At 42.5% G+C, this 15,884-nt stretch overlaps 1 protein-coding gene across 1 annotated transcript in view; it reads left to right on the top strand.

The window, feature by feature from the left end:
* Positions 1 to 15,884, top strand: part of RAB38 (RAB38, member RAS oncogene family) — a 46,378-nt gene that overhangs the window by 18,383 nt on the left and 12,111 nt on the right. The window contains exon 2 of the mRNA XM_024572764.4: positions 835 to 1,115. Coding sequence (XP_024428532.1) covers positions 835 to 1,115 — 281 coding nt within the window. The remainder of the gene's footprint in view (positions 1 to 834; positions 1,116 to 15,884) is intronic.

The raw sequence follows: 15,884 nt of genomic DNA, 5'->3' as shown, positions 1-15,884 counted from the left end.
GAGAATACTCAGTGTTGGTAAATGACTGTAGGCTCTGGATGAAGAAGCTCACTTTTGAATTCCGACTTCTGAAGTTAATTGATCTGTACAATTTGAACAGGTTACTCAGCCTCCCTAAGTCTCAATTTCCTCACTTTAAAATGGGGATGACAATTGTACCTTCATGATCATTTATGTAAATCACATCTCCGATGGTTAGTAAACATACAATAAATGCTGCTCTTATCTACCCTTAATTAGAATTGACTGTGGATGTATTTCTTAACTATTACATTATTTAAGTGTTACGTTATTACCATTAGGTGTTTGTTGTGTTTATCATTATATCACCCCACCAAAATGTAATCTCCATGACGGCAGGGATTTCCTCGTTTTATCGTTGTATCCCATGCATCGAGAGCAGTGTTGCCCAACACACCATTCTGTGCTAATAGACGTGTTCTGTATTGGAGTTGTGTAAAACTGTAGCCTGTAGCCACATGTGGCTACTGAACACTCAAAATGTAGCTAGAGAGTGTGACTGAAGGACTGGATTTTAAATTTTAATTAGTTTTATCTAATTTAAACTTACATAGCCATATGTGGCTAGTGGGATACTGTATTAGCACAGTTCTAGGACATCACATGGTATCCAGAAGTCTCAATAAATACTTGTTACATGAATGAATCCCCTCTAGACTCCAGTATCAGGAACAAAGCTGCGTGATTCTATATTTCATTCACGCCTTAAAGATAAGCAATGAAGCACAGCTCATACTGGAGGCCTCATAACATTGCCATGTATTGGTCTAGAATTGCAGGAAGTTTCTTATTTCTCTTTTTCTTTGCTGATAGGTCAAGAAAGATTTGGAAACATGACAAGGGTCTATTACCGAGAAGCCATGGGTGCATTCATTGTCTTCGATGTCACCAGGCCAGCTACATTTGAAGCAGTGACAAAGTGGAAAAATGACTTGGACTCAAAGTTAAGTCTCCCTAATGGAAAACCAGTTTCAGTTGTTTTGTTGGCCAACAAATGTGACCAGGGGAAGGATGTGCTCATGAATAATGGCCTCAAGATGGACGAGTTCTGCAAGGAGCACGGTTTCGTAGGATGGTTTGAAACATCAGCAAAGGTAATATGACCTTAAAAGATAAACTTATTGTAGGCAAGATTCACAAAGGAAATGACATGTAATCATCATCGTCATCATCATAATGATAATAATATGTGTCTGGCTAGTGATTTATAGTTCCCCAACTGCTGTAAGCCCTTGCTCACCTCAGCGGGTAAGATGGGCGGGGCAAGAACTCTCATCCACAGTTTAAGATGATTGTGACGCAGGGAGCAAAGCATCTCGTACATCATCCTGGTGGTAGTAGTTAATAAATGTTTTTGTTTATTGAGTGCTTATGTGTCAGGGATATTTTACACGCATCTTCTCATTAGTCCTGACAGCAACCCTAGTAGGTAAGTATGATTTTAGAATAAATGAATGAAATGGGCCACACAGTTGGTGTTTCTGCCTTATTCATATATTAATTAATCTACCCCATCCATTGACATATGATAAGTTCTTCTGTGCCAGGAATTATGCTTTGCCCTGGAAATGAAAAGATGACAACAACACAGACTGTGGCATTGGGAATACTGGGATAGTGGAGGGAGAGAGTAGACGGCAAATAGGAATGTGAAGACCGTAATGTGGCTTGGCCCTGCTCACTCTCTTGGGTGGCCGAGAGGCAGCAGGAAGCGGGGTGTAGTTAGGGCTGGAAATGAAGAGTCAGGTATGGGTGATGAGGGTGTTATAGCTTATACCCCACACTGCTTTCTGATTTGTCAGGTAAATGACTTTTGCTCAAATCCCTTTTTGTTGTGTGGACAGTATTTTTGCATCTCAGTATCAGAGAGAAATATCACTTTAATGGTAATTTTGAGAGTTAAAAAATGCATAAATAAAATATAAATAAATGTTTTGCTGTTTTTTTCTGATATTTTCTGTATGCATGTCTGTGTTTTCCATTATTAGGATTGCATTCTACAGTTTTATATCATGATTTTTCCACTTTCATTTATTTGTGGAGCGAGTATTAAATACTTGTTGCACACAGGCACTGGGCTAGTTGTTTGAGGTTCAGCTGCAATAACATAGGCATTGTCTGTACAATACCTCATTATGGAATTTATACTTAGGCCTTATCGTGAACATTAGAGAATCGTTTGAAAACACTACTTGAGTGGACGCCATTCTGATAGGCTGAGGGGGAGCCTTGGACTGGTTTTTCGCTGGAGAGTAGAAGGGCCAGATTGGCCCTGAGAACTAGGGAAGGATGGATTGCATGCAGGTGAACCTGGACACGGTAGCACGGTAATTACTGCATTCCTATGGGAAAATGACAAGCCTTTGAATTAAGCAAATGGATTTAGGGATTGAAAGGAAAACCTGATGTGAGAATATCGCTGAAGTGGAAACACCGGCAGGATTAAGCAACTGCTTGGATCAGGAGATGATGCAGAAGGATAAGTGGGTTGTGCTGACACTTTCTGTCCCTGTTGGAATTATTTCTGTTCCCACTATTTCATGGAGAGTCTCAGTCCCTACCTTCTCTCTGTGCTGTCTCTAAGAGGGCCTTGCATTCAGAAGTTACTTCTCAGTTCCTTGTCTTCCTTCTTGGCGTCTCAGTGAACTTTTCCTCTTTATTTTCCCTTACTTTCCCATTAAAATTCCTTGTCCATCTGTTTCTTAGGGTGCATCCTTTTATTGAAGACATAGTAGCTATCATTTTCTACTTCCTGATGTCACCAAACCTTTTTGGGGTTTTGTTTAAAGAATTTATTGTTGCAAAGAGAGAGGTAGAGCAAACCTCACAGATGTGACTTTAAGTTGCAGAAATTTAAGAAATACTACATTTTTTAGTCGTGATTTTTGGATGTTAGTCTGGCTTTTAAAACAATTCTCCTGTCTCTTAGCCCCACCCTCACTTTTCCTCCACAGCGCCTGCCTGTTCCTTCCAGTTCCTTTCTTTCAATAGAGTCCCTTTTCAGCCCAGAAGTGGATTTTGGAGAACTCTTTTTCTCAATTGGTTACTTTATATCTGAGGGGAAAACTAGATTGAATGACTCACATTTATATGGGTAGGGGACTCTTCCATCATTTATTCATTCAACAAATTATTATTATTGCACAAGTGTTATGTAGCAGGCACTAAGAATAGAGATATTTATACAACACAGAATCATGATTTCATGTATGATAATAACAACAACACAACATAAGTAAATATATGGGGTGTTTGATAGTGATTAAGAGCTAGCAAGAAAAATAGAAAAGACAGGAAGAAGCCTATGAATTTGTGGGGAGAGTTAAAATTGCTTGCGGGACCAAGGACTTTCTGAACATCTCTCTGCCCACTCTGACATGCCCACTGGGCCACTGCCTAGCTGAACTCTGCCTAGGGGCATGAAGTTCATTAACTTAAGGCCCCGCTGACCTTACATTCTGGATTTATATAATCCTCTAAATCCCTGCACATGTAAACTTTGGTGAGATCCTTTTCACAGAGCGAGGTGGAGGGAATTTCACAAGCCTGAAGTGCACTCAGCGTAACCAAGAGGGCACACGGCCTCACTGGAAAAGGTAGTGCCTGCATTCAGCGTGTCCCCTTCTCCCAAACGTACTGCCACTGAAATTGCCCTTCTGAGTGTCTCACTAGGGAAATGGGCTTCCTGGAGCCAGGTCAGTATTCAAAGTCAACACCTAGAAGCTCAGGAATAATACTGCAGCACTGACAGGCTGGAGTGTCACACGGCTCAGAAGGTCTTTTTGAAAGCATCTGATGAAGCTCTGCTTACTTTGTGAGGATAGTGTTACTGCTTTCACAGAACAGAGGCCCAGATCTGACTGTCAGCCTGAAGCCAAGATGGCAGCATTTGGAGACAGCTACCGATTCCTTCTTTGATTACATTTGGGATCAGGAAGATTTCCCATAGAGATCGTTCTCTTAGAAAGTGAATCTACTAACAATTAGAGTCCTCTTGAGTGACGTCATAATCAGTCTGGTGATACACATCTGATTTCCTTTTTTCTGTCTGCAAAATTTCTAATGCACCAAAGGCAGAAATCCTGCGGGTATTACCATCAGCTTGGCCGTCTCTGGAGCTGGAGCCAGCAGGGTGGTAGAGGAGTTTGTCTCTGAGACCAGCCTCCATCCTCACTCACCCCACCGCCTAGACTCATTGACCTTGCTCTTCAGTCTCCCGGAGTAATTTCATAGAGTTTTCATGCCTTGTACTGTTGTTGCTGGAATAATCATGGGTAGCTTCTGGCAGTGAATTAAGAAAGAAAAAAATGAAAATTAAATACATGCTAGCATCTCTTGATTTTTTACATCAAATATTTATTTTCAAATATTAAAATCAAAGGAGCCCTGGCTGCTGTGGCTCAGCAGATTGAATGCTGACCTGCGAACCACAGGGTCGCCAGTTCCATTCCTAGTCTAGGGCACATGCCTGAGTTGTGGGCCAGGTCCCCAGTAGGGGACGTGGGAGAGGCAACCACGCATTGATGTTTCCCTTCCTCTCTTTCTCCCTCCCTTACCCTCTCTCTAAAAAAAAAGGCTAGAAGTACAGTCTCTCCTAAGTCAGGTTTTCTTTGGTTTTCAAGCACTGCATTCTTTCCCTTTATCAGTTGTGTTTACTTGAATTCAACCTGTGGATTCACTAGGGCTAGATAATGTATAATTGCGGAGATCATATGTCTCATTTTCCTGGAACATTCTTGGTTTATGCCTGCTGTCCTAGCCTAATTATTGATGAGATTCTCATTCCTGGTTTGTAATTAAAATTTACATGCTCAGCCTATAGATCAGGAGCTCCAATACATCACACTGTCCACATCACACCCAAGCTGTATTAATGGCTATTTTATGCATTACTGTGCCCAAGCCCAGTCTTTACAATATACTTTGGTAAATTTGTCTCTTTAGAATGAGGGCCCTGCCCTGCCTTTGTAACTGCATCCGCAAAGCTGTGATTCCTGTCTTCTGGGCCCATCACAATGGATGACGGGACTCTGCTGACTGCTGACCCATTTACCTCATCCATTCGGGGTGCCCACTGCTGGAATCCCCACCAGTTGCTCCTTTTGTATTTACTCTGTGACCATAGCCATCCACCTTCAAGAAGTGACATAATATATGTGGGGTCCCTGGATATGTTGTGTCTGATCTCACACACACACACACACACACACACACACACACACACACCATCATCATCATCTTTATCATTTGTATTATCTGTTCCCACAGCCCACCCACTGGTCTGGGTGTCCCCATCTGTGTGTGGCCCCGAGGCACACAGCAGCTGCTCTTGACACAAGGGTCTGTTTCTGTATCTCAGCTCTTCCCCAGTTACTGCGTCCCGCCCTTGCGGTGCAGTTACTTGTCTGTGGCTGTGTTCAGAAACAGGACACCCGGAAAAACCAGTGTAGACAGGAAATAATGGAGCAAATGTCATCTGTCCACCCGTGGTGACAGGGACCAAACTCACAGAAAGAACTGCAGTGTCCTTTCTCCTGGTCGTTCCGCCTCAGCCCTCCTCCTTGGCAGATTTCCATGGCTGTTTCTGTCCTACTTACAGTGACATTTTAGGCCCACCCTCTTTTCAGAATGTTCTAAGATCAGTGGGTGTCCTAGGAATAACTTTCTTACATTAAGCTCCACTCAATTTGAGTCTTTTCCCTGAAGCTGAAGAGTGTTGTGTGTGTCCCGCAGAGAGGAGGAGCATATCCAATAGTGTTCTCCATTCAAAGTTAGTTTTTGGGGGGAAGAGTGGGTGTTTCACAGGGTAGTGGATATCTTTCATGTGTTCAGGCTTTCCAGCAACTGTTAAACACATCTGCTATCTTTGGGGAACGTATAGCCACGGGAGGCTCACCTCCCCAGGAAGAACCCGTGAAGCCTCCTTCCTTTGCCTTCTCTGCAGCTAGGGCACAGGCTCATGGCCTAGATTCCACCAATCATGCTGACTCAGAAGTGAGCAACCAGAGAAAGATGGTGCAACGCAGAATCCATTTTTCCCCCAGGCAGTGTGGTGGAAGAACAGGCCTCCATCCTTGATAGGCAGCAGAGTTTTCGGGGTCTTATACTTGACACAGAAACAGAATCATTGCTGGCCCCAGGAACAGTTGTATTCAGGGGAGTTTCTCGGAGGTTTGCAGATGACAAGATCTAGTCGTGCTCAGTGGTGGCCGCAGCTGTGCCCTCATCAGGCCTGTCTGCCCTGTGTGGGGTTTGAGTTTCCAGAAGCTTAGGGTGGTTGAGCCTGTTTGTCTACACTGCCGAATACTGCGGCAAGTTACCCAACGTCCTTGAGTAAACTGTTTCATCATCAGCTTCTCTACGTAACAGCTGAGAAACTGGATTAATAAGTGTGGTCAAAAACGTTTGAGAAAACCAGCTTAAAGAAATGCTTCCCCTGCTGCAGGACTTCTCGGGACTTTGATATTCGAATGTGCATTCCAAATCTCCAGTAATAACAATGACTGTGTTTCTTGCTGTTTGCTGTATGTTAGCTTTGTGCAAAGATTTTTATGTGTATGAACTCATTTAATCCTTACCATGATCCTACAAGGTGGGCATTATTTTTATCACTATATTAAAGAAAAAAAAGTTGAGACAGGTGACTTCCCTAAAGCTGTATGAGGTTTCTCCCTATTTTTTGGATTCTAGCATACACTTTTTGCTCCTTCATATGTTAACATTTTAAAATCAGGGTGTGTCCTATGTCAGTGTGATTTCTAAAGTTAAGGTGTGTCTTGCACATAGTGGCTTTTTTGCTACCTCCTGTCAAAGGACTAACTGTGCAGCAGCTCCTGACGGCTTTAGGCCACACAGGACACTCAGCAAAGCGCTAGAACATATTTAGGGCACACTGGCCTAGAATTTTCATGTGGAGAGAAAGTTTTCTGTGTTTTGTTGAGCTTAGTGAGCTTTTAATATTCTTACCATTATTTTTTAATTGCTCTGCAAGCTGAAATATGCCACAGTTAAGAAGTGGCTAGTTTTCTGGAAGCTGCTTGAAGAGAAGCATCACACATCATTTCTTTTTATAGGCTTCTAGAAAATATGCGCTTAGAAACATAATGTATTTATACAAACTGGAAATTCATAGATAATTACACTTGGGTATGGGTAGATGGTTATTCTAATTCATGTTTAATGGATTGAATATAGGACATCATTTTTTAGAAATTCCTTTATTTTTAAGCTGGGTATTGGACCATCTCTGATTGTTCCCATTTTTCAAATGTCAAACCATGAAAAATTTTTGACAGTCACTGGTATATTCGTTATTCAATTTGTATTGAATATCACGGTCTGTGCTTTGAACGATGTATATTGAGCCATTTCTGAGTTCAGAGCATGTTATTAGGCACCAGTTCTTACTCCTAAAATGTCTTATTGTTGAAACTCCCTTTTGGAAAATAGGTGTTCCAGGCTTTAGGGAAATAGGTGTTCCAGGCTTCAGGTGTCCATCTCTGAAGAATTCGGATGAGTTGTATGATGTGTCTGCACTGACTTAACTGGTCGCAGCACATCTGACCCTGTATTTTTGGCTCATCTGACTAGAGTTGGCTGAACTTAGGGACATTTTAAAAGAAAGGACCCAAACTGGGATGTAAAATCAGCAAGGTTAGGAGGCATCACTTAGAGGAAATGTTTCATAGTCATGATCATTAAAAAAACCTTTTTTTATTCTTACCTGAGGACATTTGTGCATTGCTTTTTAGAGATAGTGAAAGAGAAGGGGAGCAAGAGAGGAAGGGAGAGAGAGAAACATCGATGTGAGAGAAGCATTAATTGGTTGCTTTCCATAACACCCGGTCCAGGGATAGTATGCACCCGGACCAAGGGTTGGACCTGCAACCTAGGTGTATATGCCCTGACTGAGAATCGAACCCGCAACCCTTCGGTTAAGGGACAGCACTCCAACCAGCTGAGCAACACTGGCAAGGGCTAGTCATGATCATTTTATGTCATGACCATTAGTCTGTAGTACAACTATTAGAATCATCACTCTGACAAATTCTTCATGCCCTACATGAAAAATGGGAGTTTCTTGAAGTTGAGAGTAGTTTAAGTACAAGGGTCTCAAACTCAAGTTACTCATTTGCTTAAGAATCAGTAAAAATTAATTTTAACATTTAAATTTTTATCTCTAGTTAATTAATTCTCCAGAGGTTGTCTAGGTCTATGCTTATAATTTACTGGATAATATGAAGTCCAACTGACTAAGACATTGTAGGGAAATAGACTTGGGCCCTCAGAGGATATAGCAGTAGCTTGGTTTGCAGGAGAGAAGGCGTTTCATGTCATTATCTTCTATCTCCTCTTTATATTTATTTCTGTAAAAAATCTTTTGAGGAAAAAGACCTATGTGCCTGTCTCTCTAAATTTCAAGGAGGGAGGATGCTCCCAAGGCTTTATTCTATCTTGGGCTCAATCTGAAGCAGAGATGAGCTATGTGGAAAAGTGCAGGTGATGGAAAATGGAAAAAGCAGGTAGAGTCCTGGATCCTTTGGGAAGAAAAACATTGCCAGGGTGTAGCTGGGTGCAGACCATGACTGAATATGGTCCCTAGTCTTCACTAGTAGACCATGTCTCCTGTTCTCAGACCAGGGAATGGTTACAACCAGATTCTGCTTCTGGGATCAGCTTTCCTCGTGGTTGTCCACCTCTAGCCATGACTTCTTTCTCGAACTCCAGATTTCCATACTTCTCTGGATCTCTACCTGGATATCATTCTAACAACTCTCCAAACCCCACATGTCTGAAACTGACTTCATCAGCCTTTCTGCAGACCAGATCCTCTGATTTGGAGATGCCACATCCACCTGGACATCCCAGCCGTGCACCCTTCTAAACAGTTACTCATCCTTCACAAGCTCCGGCTTCCTGACCACAGAAATCCCCACAGTGAGGCTGTTCTCTGCCTCTCCGGGCCTGCCTCTGGCTCCTTTGTCCTTCTCTTTATCCTGCAATGATACTAACCAGCATCCAATTCCCTGTCCACATTTTGGTATTCTCCCTGCCTGCAGCATGCTTCTCCCAGTTAGTCACCTGTCTCTCACTCTTCCTTTATGATTTGTCTCGGGCATCATCCGTTACAGAGCGTCAGGAGGACAGTCTCTCCTATCTCTGACCACGTTACGTTAAACTGCTTTCTTCATGGGCCTAACCCTGCACTGGGCTGTGAGATGCTCCTTGGCTTCTGCTAGCACAGTGGCTGCGCATGGAGGGTGATCATTTAGTCGGTGTTTATTGCATGGGACAGGATTGTTTGCTGCACTGCTTCTCAAGGACTCTCTCAGAAGATCCCTTTACTGTATTATTCTTTCCCTTGCCCTTCGTGGGAGCATTTTCATCCTCAGAGAACTGTGTAGAAACTGAAAAGTTAATTACTGCTGTATTTCCCAGGAGGACTCCACGTTATGTAACTCCTTTCATCCAGAAATCTCTCTAGACTCTGGGCACAGCAGGGGGATCGTAGTGCCGCACAGCAGGCAGGGGAAGTAGGGAAGAAAAATGAAGATAAGGGAACAGCCCCACTTCATTCCTTGGGCCCTAGCCTGGGAACTGCGAATTCTTTGCCTGGCAGTGGTGTATAGCCCCCTGCAAGACTCTACCATTAGCCTGCGATCTCACTATCTAGCTTATTCCTCCTTCATTCTCTAGAACCAGAATTTAGCAGTTTTCTCCTCACTGAAATTCCATAATCTTGTTATACATTTATTTCTCCTTTGTTTCAGCTGCTCTTATTTGAGCAACACACAATGGCTATAATATTTTTCTTTTTTTTTTTTTAACTACTAATGAAATGGAATTCCGAAGAGGCATCTTACTGACTTGTGTTGAGAAACCAGGCCTGGACCTAGGATCTAGTCCAGAGCCCTATCCACTGACAATGATTCTTGAACAGAACTGTACATCAGGAACACCTGAGGCGCTTGCTAAAATTTCAGATGCCTCGTCCCTACTCTTAGGGAACCTGGAGGGGCATAGAGTGTATGTTTCTGGAAAACAGCTTTTTGGTGATTTTCATATGCACCTTGTTAAAAGTCACTGTGTTACACTTTGTTCATTAAGTCACTCACTCATTCAGTCATTCATGCATCACTTGTTTCTGAAGGATGCCTTGCATAGCTCCTGTGACTCAGGTTGTACTCAGGCCACCACCTTGCTAAGCATTGGAACACGGATGATAAAGGGCGAGGTTCCTCCCCAGTGAGACGTTCCCGGTCTCCTGGAAGAACACCGACATAAATGAATAATTATAATATAGTATGAAATTCCGTAAAAACTGCTGACCTCTCTGAGACTGTGAGAGCACTCCAAGGAGAAGCTGTTACCTCTCCCTGAGAGAAAGGCAGCTTCTTAATGTCTGATGTCTCTTTACCCCTGGTGACCTGAGATTCCGCAGTCCACACTCTATGGGAACCTTTGTTCTGGGCCCTCTTAAGCCCTTTCGGCTTCTGTTCTGAGAAATGTCACTCCTTTGAGAATTTTCTCCCCTTTGTTTTCTTTGTTCTTTCTCTATGGAGCTCCCGGTTTAGTGTAACTGGTTTAGTAAGTCTGTGCACCTACCATGCCTTGTTATCCCTTCTATTTTCAGCACCTTGTCATTTTTATTTCATTTTTTCCATTTCTTTGAGTCACTTCCCAATCTGTTATTATAATTTTAATTTCAGCAGTCATAATTTTAAATTTGAAGAGCTTTCCTATTTTGATTATTCTTTTTCATCACATCCTATTTTTTAGTTAAGAGTGTAATCACTTGTATTTGTGAAGATACTAATTAGTTTTCTAAAGTATTTTTTGTCTCTTGCAGTAGCTATTTCATTAGAGTTATTTTTACAGTTCATATGTAGGTTGTTCCCCTTACACATCTGATGATCCTTGGTAGAACGTTCATTTTTAGGCGCTAGACCATCAAAAGCATATACGAAGCTCTGTGTGTATTAGTAGGCTTTTTGGTTAGTGGCTGTGTTGATCGTTGATTAGTGGATTTCACTTTAGGTTGGTGGTTGCTGGGGACTCCCAAATGTCAGCTATTGGAAGGTTTTTCTTTCTACGGAAATCTTTTGTCCCAGTAGTGGGGAAGATGCCAGCGTTCTGTGAGGGGGTGCGTGGTGGTTCAGCTGCCATATTGGCAGGCTTTTCGTTGACACATTTTTCAGTCTCACACCACCTACATAGGAGAATTTTTCAGTGTCTCTTGATTCTCAAGTTCCCCTCCCCACCCTTGGTTTATTCAGAGGATAAACCAGTATTTGCTTAGGGGTATAGATGCCTAGCTGCTAGTATTCTACAGGGGAGACTAGAGAAAGGGTGTGGATGACATTCCCCATTCTGACCTTGAACAAGTCCCCCTGATTTCAGCCACTGTCAGTACATGAGTCTTGGATTCTGTGGGAATTACTGAGCTCTCTTGGTGTCCATATCTCCCTTCACACACCCTTAAACCATGCTGTGTACATACTAGTAAATCCACTATTATTCTCCATCACTTTCAGATCTAAAAAGCGGTTGAGATCTCTTGAATGCTGATGCACATTTTCTCATTACTTTCATTTTTGAGATTCTGTTTTAAATATTCTGTGTCTTTGAAATCATTTTTTAAGTTTCGGTAAGAAACAGAAATAAACATATTTTCCTCAGTCTGCCACTTAACTTGACGGTATCCATGCATGCCCTTTGACCTTTTGTTGATTGTCTACTTTGTTTCTGACTCATTCTTAGTTATTATATAGTCTAATTTATTATGTTTTTTAAGTAGTGTTATTTTATCTTCATTTTATAATGAGGATAAGGGGAGGGCAAAGCACAGCAGACTAAGCAACTCACTGAAAGTCACAACTAGTGAGTGTCAGAACTAGGATTTTAAACTCAGGTCTGATTTGCTCTGGATCTAGCTGGTGCTTTCTATCTTAGCTTCTACTTTTAAAAGAAAAAAAAAAAAGCCACAGCTCTGTCCATCAGGACCATTGTCAGACCCTCTGCGATGGGTTGCTTCCTTGGTTCAGGAGGGGTTTTGTCACTAAGTCATGCTGGACTTCTTCCTCTCTGTATTACTTCATATTTTTCAGTATTGATTTTATTTGTCCTTGTTTTTGTGGTCCTTTACCTTCTTTAATGTGTCTTGTTTGCCATCTTTGAAACACCCTTAGATTTGTGGGTGACAGCCCTGCTCTCGCAAGGTCTTCTGTTTCATATCTGTCTGCTTCGCTGACTAGTGAGTTATTGATTCCTTGGGGGAGCCTGCAGGGATTGGGGGGAAATCAATATCCCATTAGACATAAGTCAGCAGCAGCAGCAGCTCTTCAGCAGCCTGTTCACTGACCTAACATGTTGGGGCAGTGTTTAAAAACCAGGTTAGCCCGACGTGTCCAGGGATGTTCTGAAGTGATTAGGTTGCCCTAGGAATATTTTAGAAAAAGTCAATGACAGAAAAATCAAGAGTTGTAAATCCATTTCCTTGAACTAAATGAAGTAAAGTCATCTTTTGAGTATAATTTTGCCTGTCAGAAGTTGCTCCAGAGGCAGGAAGTTCTCTGTTGAGATAACTTTTGGTCACTTTGAATTTTCCAGTGAGCCCTGGCTGGTGTAGCTCAGTGGATTGAATTTTCCAGTGCAGGCACAATCTTTGAGAACCACAGAACAAGTATTTTAGCTTTCAGCTTTCCCCAGGTTCCCAAAATAAAGTGTGAGGGTGTCAGCGATGAGGTACCTAGCCTTACCCACATAATAGTTCTAAAATCTAGTGTGTAAATCCTACTTTTTAATACTACCTCAAGAGGCTCAATATGGCAGCTGTCCCCAGATGAGTCCCTTTGAAAGGAAGAGTTCCTTTGGAGACAGAATTATCATCTTTTCATTCATCTGGTTATCAGTTTCAGATTTCTGTAAAGGAGGGCAGGCATGAGAAGAAAAGGCAAATTATCAAAGACTGAAGAGGGCTCGTGTTACCACAGTAAGAGAAACCCATACTTACTCTCCAGTTTATCGTGTCATTATGTCTCTTCCCTCGGTGCATGGAAACACAGGGAAATTATATTTGCGTAGTACTTCAAAACCATCTTATGATCTAACTACCTGTTTCCTAGTTTCACTCATTCATTCTCCAGTAATCTTGAGCACCTCGCCTGTATGCGACAGGCACTGTTTCACACTCCAGAACGACCCCAGTTGATAAAACAGATAAAATCCCTGCTCCTTGGAGCTTTCACTGAAGTGGGTGAGACAGGTAACAAAATGGTGAATACATGCAGTATATAGTCAGTCAGATGAGCTAAGTGCTAAGGAGAAAATTAAAGAAGGGAAGAAGTCTAGAGCTTGTGGGGCATTTATGGGTGGTATGTAGGGGGCAGTTCAAAGAACGGAAGGCAATTTTAGACATGTGACCAAGGAAGGTTCACTGTGAAGGTGTTTTATTTCTTCAATTAAAGATTTGAAGGAGGGACACTATTCAGCATATAGATCCCTGGGAGGGGAACGGTCCAGGAAGAGGACGTAGCATGTGCAGAGGCACTGTGGCGGGAACTGACAGAGGGGCTTTAATAGAAAAATAAAGATGAGGCCAGGGAGGTGGCAGGGGCATGTTGACGCTTTAGACCATTGTAACAACTTTCAGTTTTGCTCAGAGTAAGATGAGAAGACATTGGGTCTGATCAGAGATGTGATACAATTTGATTTAGACAATCACGCTGGCAGTTATGTTGAGCCTGAGTTATAGCTGGGGGAGGTTGGAAACAGATCAGCCCGGACTCTATTGCACTGTCTAAGAAGGAGGAATCATGGGAAGTAGTCAAACTCTATGTGCATTTTGGACACAGAGCAGAGAGGATCTCCTGACAATTTGGATGAGGATAAGGAGATAACGATAGGATTTGCGAACGACACCACAGTGTCTGGCCTGCGCAGCTGGAACAATGGAGTTGACGGTTTTTGAGGTAGAGGTTCTAAGAGGTGAGGGGGTCAGTGGAGAGACATCCAAGACTCAGTTTTGTATAGAGTAGCCCTCTCCTCTCTGCAGGGGATGAGTTTCAAGACCTCCACTGGGTGCCTGAAACTGCGGGTAGCACTGAACCCTACATATCGATCTTTTCCCTCTAGTACATACCTATGATAGTTTAACTTATAAAGCAGGCAAGTAAGAGATGAACAACAATAACTAATAATAAAATGGAACAATTATAATGATATGCCATAGTAAAAGTTATGTGAATGTGGTTCGTCTCTCTCAAATATCTTCTGCTGTACTGACTTCTTGTGATGATGATGTGAGCGGATACGCTGCTACCTGCTGAGTTGCAGTGAGGTGGGTGACATAGGTTGTGATGTGGTGTTAGGCTGCTGTAAGTATTACTTGACACAAGCACTGTGATACCATGACAATCATGTGATGAGCAAGGCAGCTACTAAGGGACTGATGGGTAGTAGGGTGCACACTGTGGACACCCTGAACAAAGTGATGAATCGTGTCCTGGGACATGGAGCTGGGACAGTGTGAGATTTCATCACAATACTCAGGATGGCGTGCAAATTAAAACTTGTAAATTGTTTATTTCTGGAATTTTCCATTTAATGTTTTTGGACAGTAATTAATGGGGGGCTACTATGATGTTAAAATCTAGAAGACAATTATGAGCAGATGTCAAGTAGGTAGTTGGTTGTGCTTCTGGAGTTCGGGAGGAAAGTCCAACGGCAGGTGGGAGGATCGAGGGCAGATCCCTGGGCACTCCCACACTCAGATGAAAAACCGAGGCCAGAGAGAGACAGAGGGCTGGGAGTAGAGAGAGAGGGCTGGTAGTAGAGGGCATGGGTATTGTGACTTCGTCCAACCTTCTGATAAAAATGAAGGTTTGAGTTCTATGCCACTGCCTTAGACTCTCTCCTTGTTTAATGTGATTAAATAATTTGTAGTCCCCAGCCACCGTTTGAGCCAATTAAATTTACCTACTTTACTTTGGAGCCCCCATGACACAGCCCCCTGTGGACAGTATGGGGGCATTAGACTAAAGATGAGAGGCAACAGGTGGTCTCCTGATTGCTCACCCTGAAATCTTTATTACAAGAGCAAATGAAGTTGGTTTGTTGTGTTAACTCTGCCATCTCTGTGTCATCTGTTAACCTTGCCCCATATTTTTCAAATATTAGTCTGTCCCCCCGTGATAATACTTTTGCTTTGAATAAACCCCAAACTACTATCATTTGCTGCCTGTAGCAGTTTCTCTGGGCATGTCCTTGTACTTGGTTTGAAGCCCTTGGCCCCACTTGAATGAGGTCAGACCACCCTTGAATCTGTTCTGAGTCCACTTCTCTTTTCCTTCTTTTGTGTGGGTTATTTCTTTATTAATTTTTTAATCCTCACCTGAGGACATGTTTATATTGGTTTTAGAGAGATAGAGAGGAAAAAAACATCAATGTGAGAGAGAAACATCCATCGATCAGTTGCCCAGTTGCCTCCCAGATGCGCCTGAATGGAGTCAAACCCACAACCTAGACACGTGCCCTGACTGGAAGTAGAACCTGCAACCTTTCGTAAACAGGACGACACTCCTCCCAGCTGTGCCACCCGGCCAGGGCTGTGTGTGTTATTTTTAAACCTGACCTTATGTGAGATACTCCCATAGTCAAACTGCACTCTCCTAGATCCCTTTCCTCCTCCTTCCTTGTCGGGTTACTCATGCTTTTATAGTTAGCATTTCTTTATCTGAGCTTCCTGTCCTTATTTTTCTCCAGATTCAATCTTACAGATTTTTTTCCATCTGTGAGAAAAACCTACATAATGTTCCATTCATTCTTACATATTTCTATCTTACAGTTCATGAAATATTTATAGA

The sequence above is a fragment of the Desmodus rotundus genome, chromosome 5, assembly GCF_022682495.2.
Source record: "Desmodus rotundus isolate HL8 chromosome 5, HLdesRot8A.1, whole genome shotgun sequence".
In the NCBI taxonomy this organism is placed as follows: domain Eukaryota; kingdom Metazoa; phylum Chordata; class Mammalia; order Chiroptera; family Phyllostomidae; genus Desmodus; species Desmodus rotundus.
The sequence above is the reverse complement of the archived record's forward strand: the minus strand, read 5'-3'. Positions and strand labels throughout refer to the sequence as shown.